We start from the raw sequence: 12,671 nt of genomic DNA on the forward strand, positions 1-12,671 counted from the left end.
GCTTTCAAGTTTGTTCTGCAATATGTTACATTCAAGATAATGAAATACCTTTATGAATTTTCATCTTAACTATATCCTCCTCAGTGGTTATCATTCTACCATTTTCACTAACCTGTATCATCATTCTTCCTCAGGCCATGTATTGGGGAAAAAAAAAACTCCCTAGGATTTCTTTTGGCCTCATTAGCCAACTGCTGCTTGTACTACACTTTTGCTACACCAGGCGAGTCACCTTTCTTGCTTTCTCTTTGTACTTCTCATACAAATGATTATTATCACTCATCTTGTGCTCTCTCCTCTCTCTCTCTCTCTCTCTCTCTCTCTAGTGCCTGCCTTCCTCCAAATTATGTACCTCCCCTTCATTCATCCATTACACACCTACCTTATTTGACCTCCTGACATTTAGAATTTATTCAGACCTTGGCTCTGCCAAACAGTTCCTGAGCAGCTCCTAAGCAGCACTTATCTCCTTTCAATCCAATTCCATTTGATGTTATTAGCTGCAAGCTGTATCCTGAGCTTTTCATAATCACCAGTTCTGCATATATTCCTTTCTCATAGAAGTCCTCATATGGCTGGCCACCATCCAGATATTCACTTCATGGGTCACTTTAACCAACTGGAGGAAGATTTGACAACTCGTTGACAATAACATCCTCTGATATGATAATCAAATCCAAGACCCTTGATCTTTATGTGGCCTTTATTATGTACTGCCCCCAAAGACTTAAGATGCTTAATTCCTTCTCTTTGCTTCCAGATGCTGCCTCTTCATTCCAGTCTATGTTATTATAATTAAAATCCCTCTTTTCTTATTATCCAGACCAGTTTGCCTAGATATTTCCTTCTCACTACTCTCCACATTACCAGGGCTATAGCAACACCCAACTTAATATTTCATCCTGTCCTCCTCAAACCACATTGCTTCAAAACTACTATCCATACCTCGGATAGGTATAACCTACCTGCTACCATTAACAACACTCCTCCCTTTCTGCTTTGTCTGTCTTTGAAAAACATATCCATTCCTATAAAAATGTCACCCCTTATCCAATGTCTCACTTATTCTGACAAATTTTTGGCAAATGTATTCATCAATGCTACACTTTCATATCCCTTATTTTGAATACGTCTGGCATTCATTAACATATTAGCTCATTTTGGTTCTGTAACAAGTCCTGTCCTACGAAGTTCACTTCTTGGATATGACTCATTCATATCCCTACCTCGCCCATCTATTCTTCTCTATCATCACTGATCTTGCTCCTTTCCCCAGACCTAAATGTTTCCCCCCATACCCCTGCCATCTCAGTCCTTTATTATACACTTCCATCCACTCCTGTATCCATCACCACACTTCTCACATAGTATCTCCCTGTCCATCCTGACCACCTTCACTTCCTTGTCCATCTTGTGTTCCTCTTTACTCATGCCACTCACCTCTTCACAAGCTCTCCCACCGTGCTTTCCTCCTCTTCCACATCATCTTGCTTCCTCAGGTCTTCTGTTCACTTCATTCATATCTCTCTCTTGCAGTAACAGTTCTCTAGCTGACTCACTCCACATCCATTTAAATATAGCCTGTCTCTCTTTTACATCTCTATTCATCCCAAGCATTCACAAAATGAACTCTTTTCTCCTCACACAGCTCTGCTAGCTAACAGTTCATTATCCTTGCTTGTCTCAACTCATCACCATCATACTCAGGCAACACACTGTTATCTTTCACTCTCCTCAATAACCTTCTGAAATTCAATCTTACATTCTCTATGTTATCATTCTACACCCTTGGATTTTTTTATCCCACAAAATACTAGCCACACGATAGAATTTACCCTCTCCCCTCCCCAGATTTACTTTACCATGATAGACCATTGAGACTAACACAAGAATGCAGTGAAGATATAAATACACGTACATATAACACATTTAGTTGTATTATTTATTTTTTAAAAAAATTCATATGGGAATGTTTTTTTTTTGTTTTTTTTTTAATCTCATTCACTCAGTTCAGTATAAGCAGAAAAACACATGGAACTTTTAGCTTTATACTGTATTGATAGTTTTCTAGGCTATTACCACTTAGTTCAAATATCCTTCAAATAAATAATCTGTTTGTAGATAATCAAATCAGTTTTACTTGATTAATCATGGCATTTCAAAGTGTGCTAAGAAAATAGTGGTTTTTTTTTTGTTGTTTTTTAAGATTAAATATAGAAACTGTTTTGTGATATAGTATTAAAATTTTGTTGGTTTTTGTATGGCTTATTGATGGCAATGAAAATTTTAAAAATGATACCTGTATGTCAGCATAAGTTAGCGGCATAAAAAAGTTTCAGTTTAGATATTGAATTTTTTGCTTGTCTTTCCTCGATATATGCACTGTGAAAATTATTTTACCTACACTTCAAGAAATGTGACAGATATATGGAGTATTGAGATTATTTTTTATATACTAGTAATTCAGATTATGTAAAAAATAAAAGTATAAAGAAATATAATTTGAATAATAATAATAATAAACCTTATCCTACTTACAATACTATAGGTTTACACTCTTTCATGAGTGGGTGAACCTGACAGGAATAGAAATGAAGAGATAGATATAGAAACTTTCAGAAGAGGAGAGATAGTACTGTTAATGGTTGCAGATGAATTATGCCTGATTAAGGCAGAGGTGGAAAATAGCATTGGAAATTGGAGAATGGCTTTAGGCTATTTATTTTTTCTTTTCTTTTTTTTTCCCTTTCTTTTTATGCAACCTCTACCCATGAAAGGTTGTAAACATATAGTATATTAGTATTCTGGGTAGGCTAAAGTTTTTTTATATTTTGTATTTTGTATATTAAAAATTTTGTATTTTTTTTTTTTTTAATAATCCAGAAATCCTACTCTACAGGCAATGAAATTAATCTCTCAACTAAAAACATTCACAAAAATACTGATTCCAACTGTCAATTTAATAGGATGATGTTTTAGAAAAGAAATATAGGGTATATGCTGATCATGAAACTTTTTTTAGACAAATTGGTCATGCACATAAAATGAAGGTGATAATAATGGAAGATTTTAATTATAGGAATGCAATTTGGCAGGAGATGGTGCGTTGAAACAGAGTTGATTTCTAGAACTTCTGTGAGATAACCATTCTTATTGTAGCAAATACAGTTTTAGTATTTGTTGTGAATTTCATGATATTTTCATGGGATGCATTTGTGAATAAACTGTTAACTGCTGCTAGTTTGTACTAGCTTGTGTGGTCAGTTAAAGTTACTGGTCAAAAGGGGAAATATATATATATGGAACTATGAAATGAGTTATAATGAGTATGGAATGATGAGGACTGGTGAAAAATAGGTTGATAGAGCATGGCAATCTCCTCCATAATAGTTTATTTTCTTACACAAGCAGTGCAAGAAAATATTGTTATGGAACTATCTTATAAGATATTTGGTAGTGATCAGATTCATGACGAACTTAAAATGCAAGCTAGAAAAGTAACAAGCATGGTATAGGAAAAAAGTGCAATATGAGAGATGAATGATCAGTTAGTGCAAAGAAAATTAAAGGGAATTTTTCTGCTATATGGCAAGCAACAGGAGAAATTACACGAGGATAACACTGGTAGATGGGTGTGATAGTAAGATGACAATGGTAAATGATGTAGTGGAATTATATGAAGAGCACTTTGTCATTGTGAATAATGTTGGACAACAACTAGAAGGGAAGCCAATGGTAGAGGCACTAGAAGTGAAAGAATCACAATGTAAATTGTTAAGTGAGAATGAATGATATACCACCATGTATTTTTAGTGAATTATAAAAGATTTAACTGTGCCTTTGACTTAGTCATGAAAATAAAAAGGGTTTCTAAAGAATGGAAAGAAGGAAGAATAATGTGACTGCATAAGTATGGTCTAGAACAGGTACATACAACTACAGACAAGATATAACATGTGGAAAGGCTTATGTCTTCGTCGTACATGTTGATATTGAGTTTTAATGGTATAGATGCTAACACAGATTGATAAGAAAAGAACTATTTATTGACTTAATTGCTAATATTTTGCTCATATTCTATCCAGCATCTACAAAGCACCCAACCAAAGTTTGTTACAGTAGCGAGACAACCACAATCCAGTATAACATTGGAACTAATATGAGCAATCGTAGCGTGCAACACAAAGACTAAAGTCCTAATCAGGTGCCATCTAAGTTGGTAAAAAAAAAAAAAAAAAAAAAGAACGAGAGAGAAAGCAGGTATTAATTTGGCCTTAGAATGACTGTCTCCCAAATCTTTGGTAGATTTATACAGCCATACTTGTTGAGGTTTGGAATATGTTTAGCCTAACTACCAGTCACTTTCACAAACAATTCTCCCTCTTTTGTTAAAAATTCTACCCACCTAAAACACTTTTTAGGTGGGTAGAATGTTATGGTTGTAGTGGTTATGGTTTTAGAAAACCATACCTTAAAAAGTTCAGACTTAATGGTGAGTTTTGATATCACCTCACTATTCGCGAATGTACCATTAACTAAAACCCTTAATTTACTAAATTCACAATTTCCCTCGGATTTATTTCAACTATTTAAATTCACAGTGCAGGCAGGTTATTTTACATGGAAAGGGAAAATGTACAAACAATTAGATGGGACAGCTATGGGATTCCCACTCTCCCTCCCCTCCCCTTAGCCAATTTTTACATAGAACATTTGGAAAAGCTAGCTATAGTATGCCCACACTTTAGAGAGCTTTGCTTGAAGACTTGCCAAGAATAGTCGAATCATGCTGAAGGGGAGAAAGAAATGAAGGACATACGAAACACACAAACACGCGAAATCACGTGCTTTATAGATAAAATTTTTCGACTGTTATACAAGCAACATAGTTAACACTTTAAAAACTACAATGATCATAAAAGAGAAATTAATTTTCCAATGTGTAATAATAATCATCCCACAATATGGATTGATTACCCTATTATCGGAATGGATTCTCCTTCTGTTGACATGCGCAGAAGTGTTGAAGGGTCTCGAATCTGTGGGCGTACTATACCATTACAACCACTCTCAAACCTAGTCTCTATCTACGCTATGTTGATGATATGTTTGTTATTTGGCCACATGGCCCAGACACATTGAATACATTTTTAGTGCATTTAAATAGCACCCAAAAATCCACTTTACAATGGAATTAGAAGCTAATGACTGTCTTCCCTTCCTGGCCACACTAATCACACATCTTCCAGGAGGTTCCTTATCATTCTCGATTTAAAGAAAACCCACACATACAGAGAGATATTTACACAATCACACCATCACCCATCTCAACAATATGGTATTCTAAAAACACTAACTCACAGAGATAGCACAATTTGTTCTGATGACATTGCTCTCACTGCTGAACTTTCTCACCTACATCACACCTTCTTGACCAATGGCTATAATCCCCATAAGATAGATAAAATACTAAATGCTCCCCCAGAAATTCCCCCCCCTCCAATGTCTATCACAGAAGATTACAACAAAACTGTCACCATCCCATACATTAAAAGTACATTTAAAAAAGATATCTAGAGTGCTTAACAAACACCAACTACGCACCATATTTAAACCTTATGTGAAATTGGCAACTCTCATCCGTTCACCTAATGACAACTTCCCTCCTTTATCACATCCAGGAGTCTATGAAGTGCCCTGTTCATGTCATTGAGCCTACTATAGACAGACAGGAAGAAGAACTGTGGACATCTGCCTCAGTGAACACAAAAAAAATATATATATATATTCAGCACAGTCAGGTGGATATCCCCGACTTACCATGGCGAAATTCTTTGGATACCCCCTAATCTCTGGGGGGGGGGAGCAGCTAGTAGTGTGCTTCATTGTTCTCTTCTTGGACCACTACTGTTCTAAACTCTTTCTGTTTAGAGTATTTCATGTATGTTGATTTCAGGGGCATTATTCAGTTTTCGATTGTGCAAAGATGGGGAGAATTATAGAGTAATACTGATTTCAGATTCCTTTGAGAAGATTTGAGTAGACTTTTAGCTAGGACTAACAAGTACAGATTATAAGGTGTGTTACACTTTAGATTGCAACAGTATAGTGCTGTGGACTATATTATTATTATTATTATATTAAGAGAGACCTCCATGAATCAGGGACTTATTGAGGGAGGCCACATACTATACGCACCAGCTATCATGCTTATTCTTGAATTCATTCACACTGCTTGCACTTACAACAACCAATGGCAATTCATTCAAATCATGCACCACTCTGTGAGAGAAAAATCTAGCCCTCACCCCACTTCTTAGCTTCCAAGGATGCCCTCTTGTCCTTTCCCCACCTTCCATCAATTGAAATCCTATATGACCCTTTCAGAAGTTTGTAAGTCTCAATCACCTCTTTTTCTCCTGTTTGCTAGTGTCTGCAGTCTACAAATTCTCAATCTGTCTTCATAATCAGTATTCCATAATCCTTATATCATTTTTAACACACTCCTTTGCACTCTCTCTCTTTCTCTCCAGGAGACCAGACCTGTGCATAATACTCCAAGTGAGGTCTTATCGAGGTCTTGTAAAGAGGCAAAATGACATCCTTATATTTACATGTGAATGTTCTTTTCAGCATTGCAATTATCTTTTGAGTTATATTTGTAATCATTGCTACCTGGCCTCTGAACTTCGACTTCCTATCTGCTAACGCTCCAAGATCCCTAGCCTCATCAGTTTCTTCTAGCATAATCCCACCAATATAATATGACATTGGATATCTAATCATGCAGAAGTGAATGACTACATTTACTGATATTGAACTGTGGGAAGAAGGATCATGCAGATGGATTTGCAAGGAAGGAGGAAGCGTGGGCAGCCAAAGAAGAGATGGAGGGAGCTGGTAGAAGAGGACTTGAGGATGAAGAACTTGGATGTGGTGACAGCCCAAGACAGGAGGATGTGGAGGAGACTCATCATCGACAGTGACCCCACTTAAGTGGGAGAAGCTGCAGAAGAAGAAGAAGACTGATATTGAACTGATATCCATTTTCCCATGCCCACAGTTCCAGCCTATTCAATTATTGGTGGATGAACAGATGAACGAGATTTGGGATCTGGAGATTATGGTTAACAGTGGATTGAAATTCCAAGGGTACTTTGCAAGTTTTATAAAGCTACATAATGCAGCACATTGCTGCTATGATAAGAAACACGCTGACAAATATAGATAAGGAGGTGGTCATGTTACTCTATAAGGCATTTGATCAAACTACATGGGGACTCTTGTGCAAAAACTTGGTACATCTAATTTCCATTGGGATGCAGAAACTGCATTAGTTCTAGAGACCAGTGACTAGGGGTGATATTAGGAGTCTAGAATGTTGGTCATGGAGAAGAGGTTAAGAGGTGGATTACAGTTTAGTGGATAAGTGGAAAAGAGGTGATATAATCAAAACATTTAAGTTGAAGAGATTTTATGGGATTAATACAGAAGGGATTATGCATAAAGTGAGAGAGAGGGAACAATAGGCTATCCATGGAAATTGTGTAAAGGTGTGATGAACAAATTTTTTAATGTGTGAGAGTGATATGATAGGTTAGTGGAATACGTTGTGGGAAGGCTAGGATTGGGTTAGTTTGTATTATGGCTAAAGCAACTAAGAATTTATATCTGTTAATGGTGTGTATTTCTAGCCAGTTTAACCTGCTTTGCAGGATGAAAAGCAAAAAACTTGTATCTGGAGGAAAATCCTTCCCACATGCTTATGAGATTGGCTAACTCGCCTTCATTTGAAATGAATTGCTAAAAAATTGGCTGTAGAAATTGCCAAAAGTGCAGAGGAGCAACATCTCCATCATACTCATTCAGTATGATGCAGATGTTGCTTACTGAATAAGATCTTCCACAATAAGTCTAATTCCATGAAAGTTTATAATAATAGTAATTGATGTTCATCTCATCAAAACAAAACATTTGATTCAATGTGTGTAATCAAAAGAATTATTACGATAAATAATGCTAAATAGTACTATTAAGATGTATAATTTTGTAAGTTGAACTTTCATTGCACAAAAACTTTACAAAAGATGAACATTTTCTGAGAAACTCTACTTAAATTTTAGGGAAAGAAGATGTTTTTTCAGGAATTGCATGCAAAGTATGGAATTACAACTACCGAAAGGTTAGATTCCAGTATACAGACTACTCGAACTCAGTTTCTTTTGAAAGTTGCTACAGCAGTTGCCCAGAATATTCCTGAAAATGTTCCCATTTCTCCAGCTAATCCTATTCCTTCAGGATCTGAAGATATTGAAAGTCCTGCAAACAATATACTTGGACATTCACAAGCCAGCAAATGGTTCAACAGAGTTATTGATCTGGGCAGAGGGTGGAATGCCTCATTGGATGAAGTACGTAGGCATTATGCTTGTGAATTATGTATGCTAGGACAAGATTTGTTAGCTGAAGAGGTAAGAATATATATCAACTGTAAGATTAATCCTCTTTCACATCTGATTTGGTGGCTTAACAGATGAGATAAACTTTTAGTATGTGTTAGCTTTACCACATTAAAATTCTATGAGATCATATTCACCATCATCAGAGCATGAGCAAGAACAAAAGTAAACTATAGTAATATATAAATGGTACATATAAACATGTTGATTACTATTTGAGGAGAGAGAGAGAGAGAGAGAGATGTAGAAAGGTTGTTCTTTCTGTGCTGACAACTGTATCCTAATTTTTATTAACTTTGGTTGGTAAACAATCTAATAATTATAATAGCACATTGATATATAAAAATAATAACTGTAGACAGTTTCCAATATCGAGACCACATGTTTTTAGATAAATAACGAGTTTAATAAAACTAAACAAATATAACTCTACAAGATTTGTAAGTCATCAGACTTACATCGTCAGAGGGTATTAGCAAAAGTTGTACAAAATATAAACTAGAAACAATTACCACATTTTTTGTCTTATAAGACACACCATTGTATTGGATGCATCACATTTTTCATGTTGAATTTTTTTAGGAAAAAAAATATTCTTTGCGGTATAAGATGCATGAATTATGCATCAAATTTTTCATGTAAATATTAATTTTTTTATTTAAAATTTTTTTATTATTATTATGATTATGTGACATCTCCAGGGAGTCCAAGGACTCACTCTACAGCTCTCTGTCTCCACTACTCAATCCAACTACACCAAAGCCATCTACCACCCACTACTAATACTAGTATTGCCATAGACAACCAAAGACATCCATGCCCACACTTGGATTTGAACCCGCATCCTTTTGGCTGGAGAATGGACACACTAACCACTCAGCTGACCAGGCCAGCATTTTATCTAATAAACGGATAATACATGTATTATCTGTTTATTAGATAAAAAAACAATTATTCTCAAAAAAAATTCATCAAATAATTAAAAAATCTAACCTATAATAATATGATATATATATATATATATATAAAATATAAACAAAATAGTTTTTTATAAATTTCATTAATCTTCTTTTCAAATCTTTATTTTTTTCATTAGAAAGCAAGTCATTGCTGTCTTGAAATAATAAGTCATCCTCTGTACCATCAAGAGAATTACTAATGCCACACTTTTAAAAAGATTTTATAATAATTTCAAGTTTCACTTAATTCCATGAACTCTTTACCCATTCGCATACCTGTGAAATTGTGGTCTTCTTTCTCCTACCTGTACATGTTTCCTCAAAATTTGGAGATTCATCCAATTGACTTATTTTCCCCTCTTAAATCCTTTAAATGGTTTGTTTATCGGTACATCTCAAGGTTGAAGCACAGAGGTTGAATACCTCCTGGTATTACAGCTTTGGTTTTATGGCATCTAAACTGATCTCATACTATCAACTGCTAGGACATCCGGACCACACCTTCTTTATCCATAACTTCATCTCTTCCTCATCCATCCATCCTTTTGGATGAATACGAATGTAAACTTCTTTGGGAAGTTTTCTTTGGGCATTATTTTTCTTTTAGAAATTAAAAAAGTGACAATTTTGTTCCATCTGCACAGCACAACAAAACAACAGTATAGTAGGTTTTATCGTGACCAAAAGTTTTAACAGTAATATTTTTTTTACCTTTGGAGTCAACAGTCTTTTTCAAGGGCACATCAGAAAGTCTTGAGGCACTTCATCCATATTAGCTGTCTGTGAAAGTTCAAAATTGTCTTCTTTTCTGGCATTTATAATGAATCTGTGAAACTCAACAATTTTATTTTTGAATTCGTATGGCACTTTTTGTGATTTCATTTTTGCATACATGCATGAATCATTTCTCTTCATATATCTAAAACACCATGATGGCATCCTGTAAAATCAATGATATTTCTTTCTGTTGCCAATAATTTTGCTTGTTGAATAATCATTTTTGTAGATACACAGCAACCCGATCTTTTTTTGATCCATTATCCAAGCTTTTAGTTCATTTTCAATTTTTGGACGTTTTGCCTGTTATCTGTGGAGATTGTTTTTTGGAATTTGCTTCTATTAATTGCTGCTCTTGTTTCCTCCCAGTTCATACCATGTTTTCTGTACACAATCATACCATACAATTGCGTACGCAATGTCTGTACTTCATAGAATCCATGGGTTACAAAAAAAAATTTTTTTTTAATAATAATGTGTTGATCATTAGTTTAAATGTATGACTGTTAACTATTGTGCAACTATTCAAACTGATACTCATTACCAACAAGTAATGATGCACTGCAACTGCACATACAAAAAAAACACATCAGTGTATAAGATGCATTCAGCTTATAGGACACATCATAATTTTCAGATAAATTTTAGATACAAAAAAAGCACATCTTATAAGGCGAAAAATACAGTAATTACACATATCAGATATCAGAACTTCACAAGTATAAACAAGTAACCAGAATAAAAAAAAAAATGTTAATTACTATATACATGTTGGAACAATGCTAAGTTGTTGCTGTTACGTTCCGTAGCATTGTGTGTGTCATATCCTAGGTCAGCTGCAGTTGGATTTTTAATGAAAGCAGACCAAACTTGGTGTAGGATTAAGCTTTAGTTTTGGTTACATTGTGTGGAGAACCTTAGTATTTGTGAGGCTTCCTTGAATATGGTATGCCAGTCCTGATTTATGCTGATTTCTTTTTTTCAATGTCTCATACGTGTTCAGACATGTGGATCTCCCCGTGACCTTCCCATCTGACCTACGTAGCAAATGCCACAAGAACTATGAATCTCATAAATGCAGATGATGTGAGGGTTTGGGTGAATGCAAGAATTTGGAAATTTTATACAATGGTAAAAAAAAGACGCTTTATTGTTGTACTCAGAGCAACTTTATAACATTCTTGATGTAAGGAAGCATGATTGCATTCTTAAAATCTTGTGTAAGTAAAGGAGCTGTTGGAGGTATATTAAGAATTTTGTTGATCGTCTTTGGTTCATAACCATTGAGGGAAAGGTTATGCCTCAGGTAGCACAATTCTTCATTCCTGTTAATTGATGTACTGGACATATTGGATGCTCTATCTTGTAATGTTTTAATCATGCCTATCTTTTGTAATGGATGATGGCTTGAAACAGTATGTCAAAATCTTTCAGTTACAGGATTTTCTATATACAGAAAAGGACAATCTTTTTCTTCTTTGTTTATTTCACCAAGGATCTCAAGGAATGGTAATTTTTTTTTGTGAAATTCCGTACGATTTCGGTTCCAAATACCTACACTGCTAAATGTGTAGGTCTACACGTGAGCATAAATTAGGATAGGAATGTAACCAAGTTTTTGTTTTCTTGTGATGGTTTTTTATAGCATTTGTTTCAAATTTTCCATAAAGAGATTGAACATGGCTGGAGATGGCAAGTCCTTCTTTTTCCTAATATTTGTCCTGAAATATGAAAAAAAAAGTGTTTCTCATGCAGTGTTTGAATAGTCTTAACTGTGTTCAGTGGGAAATAGTTTCAAGCAGATCCATTGTCATCCCTAGGTACATCAATGAAAAGACTGACCATATCTAAATTTGCTACCTTTTCAATAAAATGTAAGCTATTCTTCACATATGATTCTGTCTTTTGTATGTGGAGCTACCAGGTTTGACAGATACTTTTTCCAAGTTTGAGGTCTGAGAATCTCATTGTGGAATATCCTTTTGTGTATTTTTGATGCCTCATAAATTCTTAGGACTAACAGATATTTAGATATTTTTTTTTAATTCTTCTGTCCAATTAGTCACTTTTTGATCAAATCATTAGTTGTATTATGTGTATGCCATGTGAGATCCTGGTCTAAGAATAAGTAGGTGTTAGAATCTTCTAATAGGGTGTTAATTTTTCTTACATATTCATCTATGTTCATGACCGCTATTGTATTTCCTTTGTCTGCCTTAACTATTACTATGTTTTTATCTCGTCATAATTCTTTAAGAACTGTTGACTCCAATTTCGGTATGTTTCTAGGTGGGAATTTAGTTTCGAGTAATGAGGATGAAGTTGAATGCAGATGAGGTCTATAGAATCTCTTGGGAGATTGCATATTCCCTTTTCATTGTGCACTATAATGTCCACTTTTGGAATGTTCTGTGGGATATGACAAAATTAAAACCTCTTGCTAAAAGATGCTTTTCAGTGCCAGATAAGACTTTGG

The 12,671-nt window shown here is 34.9% G+C and overlaps 1 protein-coding gene across 2 annotated transcripts in view; it reads left to right on the plus strand.

The window, feature by feature from the left end:
- Rab3-GAP (Rab3 GTPase activating protein) overlaps positions 1 to 12,671 on the plus strand; it is a 732,105-nt gene that overhangs the window by 629,658 nt on the left and 89,776 nt on the right. For both annotated transcript variants that reach the window (XM_090399255.1, XM_090399256.1), the window contains one exon: positions 8,124 to 8,471. In XM_090399255.1, coding sequence (XP_090255381.1) covers positions 8,124 to 8,471 — 348 coding nt within the window. The remainder of the gene's footprint in view (positions 1 to 8,123; positions 8,472 to 12,671) is intronic.

The sequence above is a fragment of the Typopeltis vanoorti genome, chromosome 10, assembly GCF_054136105.1.
Source record: "Typopeltis vanoorti isolate ZY-2024b chromosome 10, IOZ_Tvanoo_1.0, whole genome shotgun sequence".
NCBI classification, from domain to species: domain Eukaryota; kingdom Metazoa; phylum Arthropoda; class Arachnida; order Uropygi; family Thelyphonidae; genus Typopeltis; species Typopeltis vanoorti.